The 18,125-nt window shown below is 32.5% G+C and overlaps 2 protein-coding genes across 4 annotated transcripts in view; one reads left to right on the forward strand and one right to left on the reverse strand.

The window, feature by feature from the left end:
* Positions 1 to 18,125, forward strand: part of LOC126867245 (paired box protein Pax-6-like) — a 154,924-nt gene that overhangs the window by 110,953 nt on the left and 25,846 nt on the right. The window lies entirely within an intron of this gene.
* LOC126867258 (uncharacterized) lies at positions 723 to 10,674 on the reverse strand. Its single transcript, XM_050621531.1, has 3 exons — positions 3,848 to 10,674; positions 2,752 to 3,243; positions 723 to 1,346 (listed from the first exon to the last, which is right to left on the reverse strand). Exons 1-3 carry the CDS (start codon positions 3,851 to 3,853, stop codon positions 903 to 905), a joined length of 942 nt encoding a protein of 313 aa, XP_050477488.1. The 5' UTR covers positions 3,854 to 10,674; the 3' UTR covers positions 723 to 902.

An 18,125-nucleotide genomic window follows, 5' to 3' on the forward strand; every position in this document is an offset into this window, starting at 1 on the left:
TAGTTAACTCTAAGCGATTGATGTTTTGCTTGATTATGTAAAAAAAACCTATATTTCTGAATTGATACGGTTGATTGTAGAACCTGAAATTGAAGAAATTAATTATCAAGTGCTATGTGCTTATAGTATTTAAGAATGACGTTAATGTTAAGTCTGAATCATTGAGGAAATCTTCTCAAATTTCTTTCTTCGCTCTACTACTTTACTCTTCGATTCGATATCTTCTCATCTTAATTTATTAATTTCTCCTCTTTAATATTTGTTAAAGACATCAAGCTTTCTTTCAAATACACGATACCAATAATCAACGTACACAAAGATCCAATATTCAATATTTACAAATTCATACTTTTATGAATATAACTAAAGAAATGTATCCAATTTAAACAGAGATTTGTTTCTCAAAGTGCCTTATATGTGAATTATTGTACATTCAAATTTCCTATACTGAAACTAAGCGTAATCATCCATAGTCTAGAAATGGGTCGTTTAAAAGTCACGTTGATCAACTCGAAAAGCAGAAAAGAACGATGGTGTTGCAAATACTATTCTTTAAATTTAGAATTTACTATTATTTATATCACTATCTTTGCAATAAATGAACTTATGAAAGTCATTTGTTCCTTGAGAATTAAATATAAAATATGTAATGATATTGAAGAATCGACAAAAAGCAGAGTCGATCAGTTTGCTTCCTGAGAGATTCAAATAACAATTACTCATTGCTCGTTAACGTCGTCTTTATTGTTTCCGCAAGTAACTTAAAATACGATCCATATCTCGTATGTACGTAACATTTACAATTCTCTTAAAACTACTTTCAAATTAGGGCGCTCATGGTCCTCGTCAACTTACAATTACGCATAAATCCATTAAATCCACAAGTAAGTCCTCTAATTGACCTACGGTAAGGTCAAAAAGTATCTAGAGTCGCTTGGTCCAGTGTAAGCAGCATAAGATCCACTGCCCAATGGAAGTACTCCAGCAGGATTATCGTATTGATACTGTACTTGTGTAGCAACCGGTTGAATTTCTAATTTTTGCGGTTTCGATTCGGCTGGTGTTGCGATCGGTGTAACTGGAGCGACAGACACTTGCAGTCCAGCTGGCACGATTTGCAATTTTTGGAGAGGAGCGTAGGCGTAGATGGGTCCACGGAGTGGTTCCACGTTTTCAGCACGAATCTTAGCGAAGTACTTCATGGCTTCGATGTTCTGGCGGCTGACGTAGCGGACTCGTTGAAGACGGCCATCGGGTAAGGCTACGTAGTACTCGCCAGATTGCTGCGGCTGTTGTTCATCTACTTCTTCGTCATCGAGCTCGTTCACGGAGTTGACGGGCTCGGACTGATAAAGTGGAAAAATAGGAATAGAATTAGATTTATATAGGGTACAACCGAAACAGAAATGATTCTTTATGTAAAAGTAATGAATCAAAATATGATCTTCTCCGATAAACGAACAAATAACCTTCTTCCAAAAATCATATGCGGAATTTAAAAACTACAAAATTTTCCAGCCTAAAAATGTTATTAAGAATCTGAAAACTAAATGACTTCCTACTTTAAAAATATTATTAAAAATCTGTGAATTAATTAATCCTAAAAATAAGATTCCTATTATTCGTATTTAAAAAATTCTTCTAAAAGTTCTAAGAATTTTTCTTATAGTCAAAAAAAAAACTCCAGCAACAATACCAATTTCATATATATTCTCGCTGCACCCGCTAAAACGAGCAAAGTAAAGAAGGCTCCACAAAGAGAACGGAAGAGACGCTTAAATTTCATCGACGTTGAAACATCGTGTTACGTATTATCAGACTTGTTATCGTCTTATTTGGTACAACGAAGGAGAAGAAAAGAAGATTGGGAAAGTGCAGGGCCGTTTGGCACAAGGCTACACGAGAAACACAACGCGAGGTTTCCACGGAATTTTAAATCGCGTCAGGGAATCGTTCGCTCCTGTCTTTCCCTGGGTTCCTTTCTGTCTCGTTCTCCTTTTTCGGCCGTCTTAACAACATTAGTATTCTACTCATCGTTTACTTTCGATCGCTGTGCAGGCACGCGTGTGCCCCTACCAAATTCAAAGGCGGTGTGATACAATCCGTGATGCAGTGATCCGTGATTTCAGTTCCTCCGATCATTCTCGTTATCATTCTTTCGATTGAACGTTTTCGAAAATTCCGACGATAACTTAATTGTCTCCTTTTAGATCGATTTATTACTGTGTTTGAGATGTTTTATGTGGATTGACGAACTGATTCGACATTTTCGAAACCAATTTTCTTTTAAAGCTATGACTATGATTTGTAATAACACTAATTTCGAATATAATTTTCTTATTAAAAATTAACAAAATGTGGCTTAGGTTGTTGTGTTTGAAAAGTTCAATAGCTTCGAATATTTTCAAAGTAATTGTTATAATATAATTATTAGACTGTAAATGTTTATAGAAATTCATATTTTTATTAACACGATTTAAAAAATGAAATCTAAATAGAGATTTATTTCTTTTACTGAATATTGCAATATGCGCTTTGCGTTATATATTACACACTTATGTGTATACAAATCATATTTTGATCTTAGACAATTATTTGTGGCAATGCAATATAGAAAATCCTAATATTCATCGCTAAACCTATAATAGTATTAAACATGAAATAAAGAGAATTCAAAACGAAATTCTCTTATCTCAAACTCACTGGTACCATACTTAAATATCAAAAGAATCCAAATTATAATTCTCTTACCTCAGACTCAGTGACACTAGCAACCGTATCTACTTCAGTAGTATCTGGCACTTCCGTAGTAGTAGTTTCCTGTGGTGGTCCATACTGTTGTTGAGGAACCGCAGGTGGCCCATATTGTGATTGAGGAACACTAGGAGCTCCATATTGCTGTTGAGGAGCAGCAGGTGCTCCGTATTGCTGCTGCGGTGCACTAGGAGCTCCATATTGCTGTTGAGGAGCAGCAGGTGCGCCATATTGCTGTTGAGGAGCAGCAGGTGCGCCATATTGCTGTTGAGGTGCGCTAGGTGCTCCGTATTGTCTCTGAGGTTCTCTTGGGGGAAGATTGAAGGCTGGTCCAGGTGACCTCCATCCAGAAGGTGCATAAGGTGCGCTAGCAACAGTGGTAGTTTCTTCCTGCTGTCTGGCGAAGTAGAATTGCCTTTGTTGTTGAGGACGGTATCTTGGTGGTTCTGCCATCACCGTGGCGGTCAGAAGAACGAAAGCGACGAAGAGCTGTTTTTAAGAGTGAAATATTAAATTAATAGTGTCCTTCCAATCGAAATCTACTATCTTTGTTCATTTTACTTGGCGCCCAATATTGTTCGAAAAGAAACAACTTTTTGGTTTAAAAATATGACTCTTACAAATAGAAATTTAAATAACCACTTTTGAAATGTCCAATAAGACGCAAAACTACGTATCTAATTTTACGATCAAATAAATTTTTGTGGCAAAAAATTGATTATTAAATTTCAAAGTTGCTTGTCCTGAATTTTTCTCAAAGTCTATAATTATTTTTTGTTAATAGACAGTAGTAGTACATATCTACAATCAATCATAAAAGTATCAAATTAGTACTATTAAAAAATTTCTCTTTATTCCAATTACATATCTTTAAGAACTAAATTTTAACAAACTTTAAATATATTAAATTAAAATTAATGTAAAAAAAGCTTCTCCGATACTTAAGAACAACTTGCTGTTGGATAATTGAACGTATATATAATATATGCATTATTTCGAAAACTGTTCAAGTAAAATTTGAAATTTTTGATGTTTGTAATAAAGTGATTGCGAATTTGTTCTTTGAAGATATCACGTTAATTGTAAGAAGTACCTTCATTGTGGTGCTAGTAAGTTACTCGGTTGAACTGTCGAGTTGACTGATTTCCAAAGTCGACGAGCTGGATTATATACACTGAGTCTCGTATGCGCACTGCATGTTTAAAAAGAATTATGCCAGTTTGCTATCGAGTGACATTGACCTCTTAAAACACTGATGAATCCTCCATCATTGTTGGCTCACCATCCGGTCGCGTCTTACCTTCGTTTATTTCGGCGTTTCGAGACACGTACTCAATGAACACCACATTTCGTTTATTCGAACTTTGTTACCTTCTTTCTCGAATTAAATTTACTTCTTGTTCATCTTAGTTTCTACCATAGTAAGCGAGTGGAGGTATAATAAGGTTTAGAGTGATTTCGATCGTTGACTATTCTCTTAACCTTTACGCTATTTCATACATTCAATTATCTTATTACTAGATTACTAGACTGCGCATTTTTGTCCATTTATTGGAAATTTAAAGCTGAAAAAATGCATAGAATGTACATAATACACAAAATGTATATAAAAAAATAAGTATATGTATATATGTATATAAGAATATAAGAATAAATACATAAAATATCTAAAATACAGTACTTTTTATACCGCTTAATAAGTGAAACAAACATCTGTCTATGTATATATATGTATATATAAATATATATAACATTTAATAACACGCTGCAGTTCTAATTCAAAAACGACATTCGGCAGCTATCAAATTTCTAATCGTACTTCGAAGACAATTCCCTATAAATAAAAAAAAAATCCCTTAAATATTCCCCTGTACGTACAATCAAGTTAATAACGTACGACAGCAGAATAACATTCAACAGTAAAATTTAGTAAACGTATCGGTATCAAAACGGTCATCACGATATTTTTAATCTAAATCGAGAAATCCCACATATGCTAATCATCACAAATTTCTAAGTCTCATTCTTATTCTACGAGTCGTCATCTGAATCAGCAAGAATTTATCATTCATTGTCCATGGCCGATTCTTGTACATCGACGAAAGAACATCGATTACGTCGAATCACAGATCGTACATAGAAACCTGAAGTAAACATGATAAAATTATGCATTGAAAGTACTAAATTATCGTTAATTCGTAATTAGTAAATAGAGCTTGTGCTTTGTTCTTTTTTTAGCTACTCTCTCTTTCGTAACTTACGGCCGCTTTCTGCGTGTATGTGTGAGTGTAGTATACAATTTTCTAGTACCTATACAATACACGACAGAATCAGGAAAATATGTTACATTTGCGTTAGAATATTTTTATTACAATATTTTATATTTAAGGAACATATGTAAATATTCATAAATGCCTCCTGTATGTAGAATTTACAAGATACATATTTACAAATATTCCGATCACGATTTATTTAAACAGTTAATTATCCATTACTTATACTAATAAATTTTGATATTCAACAAGACCATATTTACCACTTACTATGTACGAGTACCAAGGTACTTAAGATGGCTACGTTTTTCCTAAATTTTCAATTTACTATTTTTTACTGAATATATGTTTGCGATAAATGTCTCGTAATTTCCATATATGCATATTTCCAAGTTGGCTTCAAATTTTGTCAATATGTGTTAATGAAATATTAAAATGTTTCATGGGCCTCGTATACTATGAACATACACGTTACACATTTTCCACGTTAACGGTTCAAATAATAGTTAACGAAAGTTGAGGAATGTTGTTTTATAATTGTTAAAGTAACAGTACGTGTTCGCCAATGGCTAATAATATAACGCGACGTTAAATAAAAAAATAACGACGTTCAATAAATTGAAAAAAAAAGCTTTCGTGAGCACTGTATGTGTAATATGTACGCAATGTTCACAGAAAGTATTTACACACTATTGTGTTTATTATAGCATTTATATACTAACTAATTAGATTCCAGTAAATTAAATTTCATGTTATTTAGTAAGTACTTCCTTTCATATGACAACGAAAAATTGATACTGTGGAAATGAAACGCATCTGCTAGAAAAACGTTCCATTGAAAAATAAGCGTAGGTACATATATATGGATATGTATGTATGTACAAATACTTTTTGCAATCACTATATATAATACATCTAATATACAATTCGTGTGTATCGTGAATCGACATCGATTATGTGACGATTACGTCGATTTAATATTAAAGCAGGCGACGAATCGATGACGGCACGCTCCAGGCGTCATTTTAATTGATTCTTCGCACGCAGGACGCGTGACTATGATTTTCGCACTAATAAATTCAGTGGTGAACTCGATCCTCGAGCAGCATCAGAGAAAAGAAGGATGAAGAGAACGTGCACGGCGATATCAGGGTCGAGCGTGCGTTCATCCTCTAGAATTTATAATGACAGATACAATTCTGTCAGCAAGTGATTCATGCGACAATTCGCAAAAAAATCTCATGGTCGACGCCAGACGCCGTTAAATTTGATCCGCAAATTTCGAACACGACCAAATTCCTAATTGAATTTTTCACAACAAAGGTCGAATTATTACGAAATCAACGAAAATAGAATTTTATCAGATTTTCAGTGTTTTTTACTCTGTGTACGTTTTATCTGTGGTTAAATTTAATTTTGGTTGCCTATATATTTATGAGTTTTACAATTGTAAGTACATACACTGCAGAATTTGTGATCGAATTTTTAAAAATGATGGTCGAATTTTTACATAATGAGTAGAAATAAAATTTTATCAATTAATTGTTTTCTTCCTTTCGATCTTGTGACTTATGTAAGTATGTTATATCTAGATTGGGTTTGTTGAGTTTAATTAATTAGTTATCTACAAATTTTTATTTCCTCACTTTTTGTTTTGATCTTCTACTTGTAATTGATATTATTTTTTAATTTCTCATAAATTAATTTTGCCAATTTGAATTCTAACATATTTCGAAGCAATGAATTGAAAATAACGACAAGAGGCAGCTAAACATAAGTCGTTTCTTCCTATCAGATTTAACAAACAAATAAATGTATATAATGTATAAACGTGTGTACATGTATAAACCGATATCTACAGCAGAGTACTTACTTATCATAATATTTAATAAATTAAATAAATTTCTATTTAGATTCCATTTCCTTAATTTCATTCATGAATATAAAATTCTATAAATGTCGGCAGTCTAATTATTATTTTACATATAAAAACTTGCGTATTATATTTTTCGTATAATGTCTGTGTAAAAATATATAAAATATTCAAAGTAAAATGCTTATTATAGTATTTATTAGATGAAGTAAATTCCCATTTAAATTCCATTTCTTTAGTTTCACTCATAAAAATATATTATAAAATTGCATAAATATCCGTCATCTACCAATAACACTGACCTTACCCTTACTTTTGCACCGTTATGAGAATTCGCGTATCATCCGAAGATTTAAGCCTTTACGAACAAACGTATTTTCGCATTAGCCGTAAATAAGCTGAGTTGCGTATGTTAACGCCAAGCTCTTTTGCTGCTCTTCAGACCTTCAAAATAGACCTTCAAAATATCAGGAAAATTTCTAGGATATTTATTAATGCCTCTGTCAAACGTTTCTTAAGTAAAATGTTAATAGGTTTTTTAGAAAAAATAACAATTTCGCTTCCAAGAAATTCGCGAATGTAATTTCGCCCGGGGTGTAAACGACCCAGGTTGCCTATGGAGGGTTAACATAAAATCATCAGAAAGTACGAATCGGTAACCGTGACTCGCGGAATGTGGCAATGTCGAAGGGCGATCTCATAAGAGAGAAAAGGGAGAGTCTGGCAGCGAACAGAGATGAATATAGAAGAGAAGGAAAGGATAGCAAGTAGGGGCAAGCGGAGGGGTGGTCTGGCTAAAGCAAATTATTCACACTCAAATGACTCCATTTCAATATCGGACCGAGGCTCAGGGACAAAAGAAGGGCGAGATGCCTGTCTCCCTTCTGCTTTCGCTTTGCCAGTGCCTGATACCTTTGCCTGCAGCCTGCAGGCTTAACTCTCCTTTTTTTTTATCCCTCTCGCTCTCTCTTTTGCTGTTTTTTTCGTGCCTCCATCTTTGTCTTCGGTTCTAAACCTCTTCTTTTCGCTCATTTTTCTGTACGCTATTCCACTACACCTCTGTGTGTGAACGTGTCTATACATCGAGCATATAATAGGGAGAAAGTAAGAGACGAGAAAACTGCTCGAATCCACGTTAAATGCAAGATAAATCGCCATGATGAGTATCCTTGACCTTTTATGAGTTGGAGTTAATGATAGAGGTAGATTAAGATTGATAAAATTGATAGAATAGTTAGTGCTGGTAATGCATTGTGAAACAATGAGTAGATTGCGGATTTTTATGCGTTTATGGAAAATTTGAAGATGCAAATATACACAAAATTCGCATAAAAAGCAGTTTAAAAATGGAATATACAAAATACCCAGAATAAAGTACTCTCTATAATATTTGATAGGTAGAATATCCTACATAGATTCTATATTACCAATTATATTGATAAAAATATGAATTTATGTAAATTTTTATATCTATATGTAAATTTCGCAAGCTCGCGGTTCCAAAATGATGAGTGTGAATTATAATGTTCACGAAACATTACGCCGGAAGAAAGTTCAACGCGCTGTTAAAAACACAATCGAAACTCCAAGGAGCACAGGTACATGATAATAATAAAATAATAATAAAACTCCAAAATCTAAAATTTTATGTACGTACCTATATGTATGATGGTAAACTTTCTGAATTATTAAAATATTACACTTGTACACTTTAATAACATTTGTGTCACATCTACGTTTCCCTTGTCTAAATTATAGTCTGCAATCTTTCTAACATGGTTTGTGTCATATAAAGAGCACAAGGGAAAAATATGATGTCAGATTTTTGTAAAGAACCAATTTCTAAATTCACTGCAGTATCAATCAGTTAGTTTTCAGATTAAATATACATATGTTGAGTATTTCAAAAATATTAATTGTGTGTAAGTATGTATTCGTGTATCCCTTTCAACTATGTCATACTGAAAGTGACATCAAATTCAGAAAGTTGATAAAAATTAATTTATCATTCTGTTTCTGTGCGATCTTCACGTACTATCTATGTATCTTAAGTGTTTTGCTTCATTTTTCTTTTATAAAAAAAATTTTAAACCGGTCCATGTAACGATCAGAGATGGATCGACAAATAACTTTTTCAGACCCTATACACTTTTCATGGCATTCAAATTGAACGAATTGCTTGGATATGACGAAATGGGAATATCTTTCAGTAAAATCCGTGATGTTATGGAGTAATAAATTAATTTGTATAGGCACGAACATCTACGTATTAAATAATAATTTGGGTAGCCAAAGACAATTTGTTTTTTTGATTTAGCGTCGTAAATAAAAGAATGAAATTTTTATACATGCTTCTACTACGATGGCTAATAAACTGTTCTTACATGTTTTCAATATTTAAAAGTTTAAAAAACACGTATTTCATTTACCGAATTCTCAATGTGTTCTATCCTATCCGAAAATATGTAATGGCTCATAAAGTATTCGTACATTTCATATAATTGCGGACGTCTTTTATGAACATATTATATATGTTATACTTTCCTATTTTGAATACTTTAACACATATTATGTGCTTAAGACTTACAGTGGCTATTTATACTGTAAATACTAATTTTTTAGTTAATATAAGTTGGCAGTGAATACTTTGTAACTTCTATATATATTTTTAGAATGAACTCAAATTTTGCCAATATAATCATGGCAGTCGTGTCTCATTATAGTTAGCTAAGCTTAACATTATTATATTAGCATTATTATAGCTAATGTTTTGTATAATATCCAAAATATACATATAAAGATATTCTATGGTAGACGTACGAATACTTTTATCAGTCATTGTACATACTACACAGTATAAACGTGAATCTCACATGGAATGAAACAGTAACGCGTGAATCCTCCAGTTACGGTAACGAAAGGGGTTGAAAAGTAGTATAGGGGTCAAAAAAGCGATAGCCGAAAGCGACAAAGCTGAGTGTAAAGAAGAAAAGAAAAAAGAGAAGAAAGCCAAGAGAAGAGAGTCCGTCCAGGGCCAAGCCACGTAATCGAATATATTTAAGCGCGGGAGGGACGTTTGTGCGGATTCTCGGCTTACAGGAACCCCATACCGAAGCAACGTCTGCGAGTAAACTGGATTAATCGTCTATGAAGGGAGACTGTAACCCCTGCCGCATTCGTTTGCAATCAGATCCCCATGGGGAATTCGAAACAACGCGTCTATGTTGCGCTCAAGCTTTGTTTTCGTTTGTTACTGTTATATAAGGGATGAAAATATACAGAGATACTTCTCATTCGAAGTTAGGTTCAAATTTGGTGAGATTTAAATTGAGAACTGTAAGGCGATAGCGAAGAGAAGGGAACTATATTATTTTCAAAAAATAGTTTGACACTTAGTTATCTTAAATAACGTACACTCTAATTTTTAAATTAGAAATATGTCGAATTGTAACGATTGATCTTTATAATCATAATATGTCAATATGAAGGTTACAAAGGAATAATATGTATAGCAAGTCACATTTTTATAGAGGATTAATTTCTAAACCATACATTATCAAACTATGTTTGTTATTTAATTTTGAGTTCATATATACACATATTAGACATTTTAACACAACATATCGACATAAATTCCAATGAAATACAGTATTCTGCAATATTCTAACGCAAATCAATTTCATCAAAATTATACTACAGGGTATTTCATTTTAATCTATAAACGCAATTATCTCTCCGAATTGTTCGTCATTTGAAAAATGTCACAAATAGATGTTGTTCTGTTTCGAGGAAGAAGTAATTTAATGTAGTTAGATTTTTTGTATGTGAATACGTGAAGGACATATTGTAATATCGTAAAATAATTTGAACTAGAGATCGGTTGAAATTAGAAAAAACCATTAGAAATTAGAAAAAGACATTTTAACATAACACATCGACATAAATTCCAATGAAATACAGTATTCTGCAATATTCTAACGCAAATCAATTTCATCAAAATTATACTACAGGATATTCCATTTTAATCTATAAACGCAATTATCTCTCCGAATTGTTCGTCATTTGAAAAATGTCACAAATAGATGTTGTTCTGTTTCGAGGAGGAAGTAATTTAATGTAGTTAGATTTTTTGTAGGAGGATACGTGAAGGACATATTGTAATATCGTAAAATAATTTGAACTAGAGGTCGGTTGAAATTAGAAAAAACCGTGTGCGTCGTCTTTCTGTGGTTCGTTTACATTTAAGAGCGCCTATGTGACTAAAGTCACCTAGTTCTTACAGAGATATAAAAAAAACAACAAACAACGTTAGAGCAGAAGGACGGTTTCGTGTTTCAAGGAGGGATGAGTATGCGAGAGGTCAGAGTATGCGAGTCGAAAAGTATGTGTTGCGAGAGTCAGAATTGATCGAGACATCGAAGAGTAGAGTTGAAAGAGTTGATCGAGACATCGAAGAGTAGAGTTGAAAGAGTTGATCGAGACATCGAAGAGTAGAGTTGAAAGAGTTGATCGAGACGTCGGAGAGTAGAGTTGAGAGAATTGATCGAGTTGTAGAGTTGTTAGAGTTGCTAGTGAGAAAGAGAGAGAGAGAGAGAGAGTGTTAGGTTCGTTGTGACGAGAGTTGCCAAATAACTGTAAAGTTATTTGGGATAGATACGAGTATCGCATTTAGTTTCAGTTAAACAAACATCGTTTTCTGTCCAATTAACACCTGTATATTCAATTCAATATTAATAAATTGTAAGTAATCGGGAAAAAATTTATATCCTAACTTTCCGATAATACAATATGAAGGTCAATGTTATTTTTTTAAATAATATTATATAATCTTATAATAGATTTTACAAAAGAAAAGTTAAAATGTATGTTATAAAGTCACGATTTTCCGAGATAAGTAGGTAAATATCTTTTTATGGAGAATCCTGAGATGAATCGATCGATACATTAAAAATTGTACGATTGCATTTGAAAGAATAATGTTGACTTTCGTATATACTTGATGCATTCACTTACAAAAAAGCTAAACATCTCCATTAAGCAGTTACAAACATTATGGCTGCTCGAAACAGAATAAATTCCGTTTATAACGCTTTGGTTTCGAATAACGAAAAATTTAAGGAGATTTATAGAGTAACCTGCGACACCCTGTATTACAGATGCCCATTAAAGTATTCGAACATTTATGGAGATTTTTCACGAATATACAGAATATCCCAAAATAAGTGGGAAATATTTGGGAGGTGTTTTCGGTACATCGAAAGAATACAAAAAATTTCATATAGACATATGTTCTATTTGACTTTATTTTCGAATTATAGAGAATTGTACACCAAGACACCAGCAACAATTTAGACTATATGGAACAGGAATAATGAGGAATAATTTAATTAGAATAATAAATGATAATTTAATCTAAATTTTATATAATCTATTTCTCCTAAGTAATAGATTAACAGACAAATCTGTACCGTTTATACACGATGATACTTTACCGTATCTTAGCCGAATTTCTACACAATTTCGTCTCTGGTAAGACGTCTACGAGCTTACAATTCAGATGCAGGAAGGTCATTTCGAACGTATCTTATGAAAGCAAGCAGATATAATAGCCGAAAATGAAATTCGGCATGACTAGGGAACAATATCAAATAGAATATATGTTTATACGAAGTTTCTTTATTGTTTAGATGTGCTGAAGTCATCCATAAAATATTTCCCATATATTCTGAAATATCCTGTATTATATGTTATTATACGAAATATTTAAAAATTTAATTAACAAAATATTTAGTATAAGTATGTGTACATGTACATATTATATTTCGCAGAATTCACAAAAGTATTTAAACAGCCAATTAACTAATTAACACTTATTATAAAAACAAGCACATGTTTAATATAATTCAAGCTGTATACTAATTTTTTATTCAATATACATTTGCAATATAATATGTATTTATAATTTCTATATTCATTTTCTCATCGGTTTCAAATTTGACCTATATAGATAATTATATAAATAGTCATAACAGTGTCTCGTTATAATACTAATGAAATTTCAAAATGTATTACCTATACTTACAAAATGTTCTATGGTAAATGTTCAAATACCCTCGTCATTCACTGTATATACAGGGTGGTTGGTAACTGGTGGTACAAGCGGAAAGAGGGTGATCCTACGCGAAAAAAGAATTCGACAATATAGAATAAAAATTTTTCGTTTGAGGCTTTGTTTTCGAGAAAATCGACTTTGAATTTTCGCTCGGTACGTTATAACGGATCTCACTGTAGATCGTTGTCTCGATGGAAAAATTAAAAAAAAAAATTAAAAAAAATTTTTTATTCTATTTTTTCAACTTCTTTTTTCGCGTAGAATCATCCCCTTTCCGCTTGTGCCACCACTTACCAACCACCCTGTATATATAGGTATCGAACACCGAACGATGTTCAGTGCACGCAAAAATTAACAGAAAGTGTATTAATATCCACGTAGACAAAAATCACGCATCAAACAGAGAAGGTTCCGTGATGAAACACATTGTTTGCTACTCAACAGCACCTGACATGACTTCTAATTACTGTTTCACCTTTTGATCGATGACACAAGTCAGTCTAGCCAAGCACGTTCTTCCCTTCTTTCGCCTCTACTCCCACTGTTTTTTGAATCCATGCAGGCTAAATTCGCAGGCGTAAAGATTCACGAACACTGTTTCACAAGTGACCGTTGTCGATAACGATTGCAATGACATAATCATCAAATTCTGTAGCTGCTATGTGCAAGGAAGGAGCCTGAATATTTCACGTGTATTAACTCTTAACTTGTATCAATGGATCATTGGGCGCCATAATTAATCCAAGCTAAAAATTATTTAATTTTGAAATTTTTAATTTAGTTTCATTTTATCAGGAATCTTTATCACGGAGAATTGTTAGATAAAATTCAATACTCTAAATTTTAGTAGTCTGACATAAATAATTATGTGCAGACATCTATAATCCAACGATACTGAAGAATTAAAATCGCTCGTTTGAACAATAACACAACCAAAATTTGCAGTTTTTGAGGTAGCAGTACCTTTACGAGTTCAGTCCTGCAAGCGAGTTTTTAACATTTCTTGATATTTTTCTTTCAGTTTTGTTGTCCTTCAAATGTTTCTGTATGACCTAAAATGAAATTACGATTTAATAAATACCACAATATACATGATGTTTAAATAATTTGGTTTTAGTAATAGATATATTTGTATTATATAATATTACTTTTTTCGTGTATTTCATACCATTCATGAATAAAGTATTTCAAAATTTGAAAAAAGGATATCTAGGTTAATTAGTTCAATGACGGTATGATAAACGTCGAGTATGAAAACGTGTTTCTTATCCCGATGCAAACGAACACGTACCACCCTCGCGTTCTGAAGTTGCTAGAGCGAGACCACCGGTCGATGGTCGATTTTATTTGGCGATGCAGCCCCTGGGACGAATCAAGGGGATGTATAACGATAGAGAAATTGTTTGGCTACCAGTTGCGTGCTCCCAAAAGGCTCGTTTTGCAAGTCGTAAACGAATTAGGGCTTTTCAACGCGGCCATTCATCCCAACCAGAGAAGAGATCACCCTTGGTCATTGATTTACATCGCGGTTAACGGGGTGGCTCCAATACAAATTGCTCTGTGTAGCACTCCGGTCAATTGCTTTTAAGCTTTGACCAATGTAATTTAACGTTTCCGATTCTGATTTTGAGGTGTTAATTGCGTGTGATTCTTGTTGACGATTTGGTTTGGATATGTGTAATTGAGGAAAATGGGAAATTGAGGTTCGTTCTTAATTGATATCGAAATTAAGAATTCTTTTTGGTATATTTTGTAAATATAATTGAATATAATTGATCTAATTGATACGTTAACTCTAAAATGTATGAGTTATTCATAAAAATTAAAAAATTTTGAAATTACCAATTTATATCGAAACATATAATACTGGTAGTGTGAATTTATTATGATAATAAATTGTATGTATGTATGTATCGAATATCATAATGAAGTACATGTCAAATACACATTATGTGTAAGTTGCAAATGGCAACGTTATGCATTTGAAGGTTACCGTGCTTAGTGATGGCATCAAGCTCGATATGTACTTATAAATCCGAATAAAATGCAATACGCAAGGTTTCATAGATTTCGAATCAAAAATTATAATAGTTGATTCATTATGCTTGCCAAGTATTCGATCTTCACAGGCTGGTTTCGAATCTTGAAACGAGTACTTATAACTTTCGAAAACCTAATTAAAGCTGTTTCGATATTCGCACGAATGGAATCTTTTGCAAATAGCAATCGAATTACTAGAGTCAGAAAGACATTACTATTTTACTGAATTTTTCCAACAAATTTAAGAAAATCCTGTAAAATTATAGACAATAGACAGGATTCCTGTACTTCTTATTCGAACGTTTACACTTGCAAATATTTAAGAACAATAGTCGAGAGACATAATTTTGATCAAATGGAAAATTTCTACTAAAACACTCGTGAAGTTCCTGATCTATTCGAGCAGCTGATCTATTCGATTCTACTTGGATGTAACTTTTTTTATTTGACAAAATACTTATAAAGCATTCGAATCAAGTCCTACTTGTGACATATTTACGCATATCCCTACTCATGATCCTTATGATCCTGTTTCAACTGCCGTTTCACAACTTATATCAAGGTATAGTTAAGCTCCGTTTATGCAACTAAAGCTTCTCCTGCGATCCATAGTTTCCTCGGAGCTTTTGTCGCAATCTCGGTAACCCCACGCTTTTCGCTAGTTCGCAGACTGGTTCGGTTATAATTCGTACAGCTCGCGTAACAGTCAGGACAATCGCTTGATTAGAGAGAAATTAATTCCAAGAATCAGGTCTGCGAAATTGGCACCCTCGATGGCAAACTTTTGTGAAAGACGCACAGTATTCGTTTGTCCACGATCAAAATTTTTCTTTTGTACGTCATCCGAAAAAGGTTATCACCAAACTAAAATTAAAAAAAATTCGACATCAGCGCTCCTTGAACGAAAATTTTGACGTAATCGTAAACGGACGAATACTGTTTGTTTTTTATACAAATTTGCACTTGGCAACTTCATAAATTTTTCGGAATCGTTTGCTTGCAAATACGATGCCGCGGTTAAAAATCGGTGATAGTCGTTCTGGATCCCCTGCTCTGTTCGCCATTGAAGATGCTCATTTACTTGGAAAATGGCTTCCTTAGATTCTTGCGATATTCTTCATTATTAATAGTTCGTAGTGTTTTTATTTTTTTAAATATTTATTTTTTTTTTTTTAGATAGTATATTTTATTCTGAGGTGTCATATGTACTGTATAAATTTGATTAGTACTATATAATAAAGTTATATAGAAAAGTATAAAGAAGAAGCTAGTATAAGAGAGAATAATCGGGAACTTAATATTAGAACTAATATTTATGCGATAAATTCTATTCTTAATGGATGAATATTTTTTTGTGGACATACAGTGATGAATTACATGCTATTTAATCTAGTTTACTCATATTGGACGTTATAAATTAATATCAATTTATAATATTATTTAACACGATTAAAAATCGAGTAAAGATCAAGATAAGCTAGTAAAAAGAAGAAGAAACTAGGAAAATAAAAGAAAAATAGTAAGAAACAGAGGTAAAAAAAACTAGGATTAGGTAATGTTAAGACGAAAGGGGTAATAAAAATGTGGAAAAGTAAATAATAATTATTAAAAATAATAATAAATGAATATATATGAATAAGACGAATACAGAATATACTGTACGTACATCCCAGCTTCTTTTCCAGGAATACTAGAAAGCTGCGAAATAATAAAATAGCTTTTCAAAATTATTTTTCTATAGTCTTCTGATACATAAATCACCAATATCAAAATACTTCGTTATATTTCAAGACAAAACATATATTTAAGGAACAAAATACATATCAAAAGTGAAAACACAATATGAATAAAACAAAGGATAAAAGAAGAGTAACAAGATAAGGAAACATAATAGATATATTATGTACGAGTAAGAGAAAAATAGAATGTCGACCTTACGATAAAAGAAGAGAAGAGAAGAGAAGAAAAGAAAAGAGAGAAAAGGGAAAGAGAAAAGAAGGGAAGGTAAAAGATGAGGAGAGGAGGTGAGAAGGGAAGAGGAGATTGAAAAGGAGGATGCCGTGAAGGGGTAACAGGAAAGGGCGGTTGGGAGTTTGAAGACGAAACTTGCAAAAGTACATCGCGACTCAAAAAGCCGGAAGTAATCGCGCAGCGCGAATCTATGTTATCATCGGCTGATTTCACGGCATTTAGTGACTGCCGAAGATTTCGGTGGCCCGAAAGATACAAAAGATCGTTACTTTCTAATTACATAGTGGTTGGATTACGAGACTCTCGAGTACGAGGAAGGAAAATCTAATTCGACATAGTATATACTCGTTAATCGACGCAACTAAATTGACACTTTTCGCTGTTTGAGCAATATTAGAACGATTGTTCCGCTTCGTTGCTCAATGTTCTGTCGAAGTAGGGTAGGATACGTAAAAGTTGAATTTCATTATAGTGATAATAGTGATACAATTGCATTGGATTTTTAAGTAGTTTAGCAAAATTTAAAGGTACAATTATGCACAATTCAGAGGCACATTGGAAGGTACAAAAGTGCATATTATAACATATGCAAATATATAAAATACCGAAGATAAACCATCTACATATTATAGCATTTGGAGAATGAAACAAATTTCTGCCTAAGCTCGATTTCTTTCGATGTATTCGTAAAAATTTGAATTTGCATAAACATCAGCGTCTAGATATAACGAATGAAGAACACGTAACGCATAAATTACGTTTCCTATATATTATAGTATAACATCAATTAATTCCATGTTACTGAAATTGTTCTTCTACTTCATTTTGAGACTAAACACGTGCTTTTCATTTATTTAATACTTTGAAAGATGCCGTCATAATATTAAAATATCGAAGATATTAAAGTATTTCTTTTTGTTATAAAGTAAAATAAAAATTTAAAAATCAACAACATTATTCGCATTATACTTTTTTCCTGTGATCTTCAAATAATAATAATAATATGAATATTTGTGAAGAGAAAAAACCGTTTTATTTTAATCAAATTACGATATCACTGAAACGTAAATTTATATTTTCTCATTAGTACCTAAAATTAAAG

The sequence above is a fragment of the Bombus huntii genome, chromosome 7, assembly GCF_024542735.1.
Source record: "Bombus huntii isolate Logan2020A chromosome 7, iyBomHunt1.1, whole genome shotgun sequence".
Classification (NCBI taxonomy): domain Eukaryota; kingdom Metazoa; phylum Arthropoda; class Insecta; order Hymenoptera; family Apidae; genus Bombus; species Bombus huntii.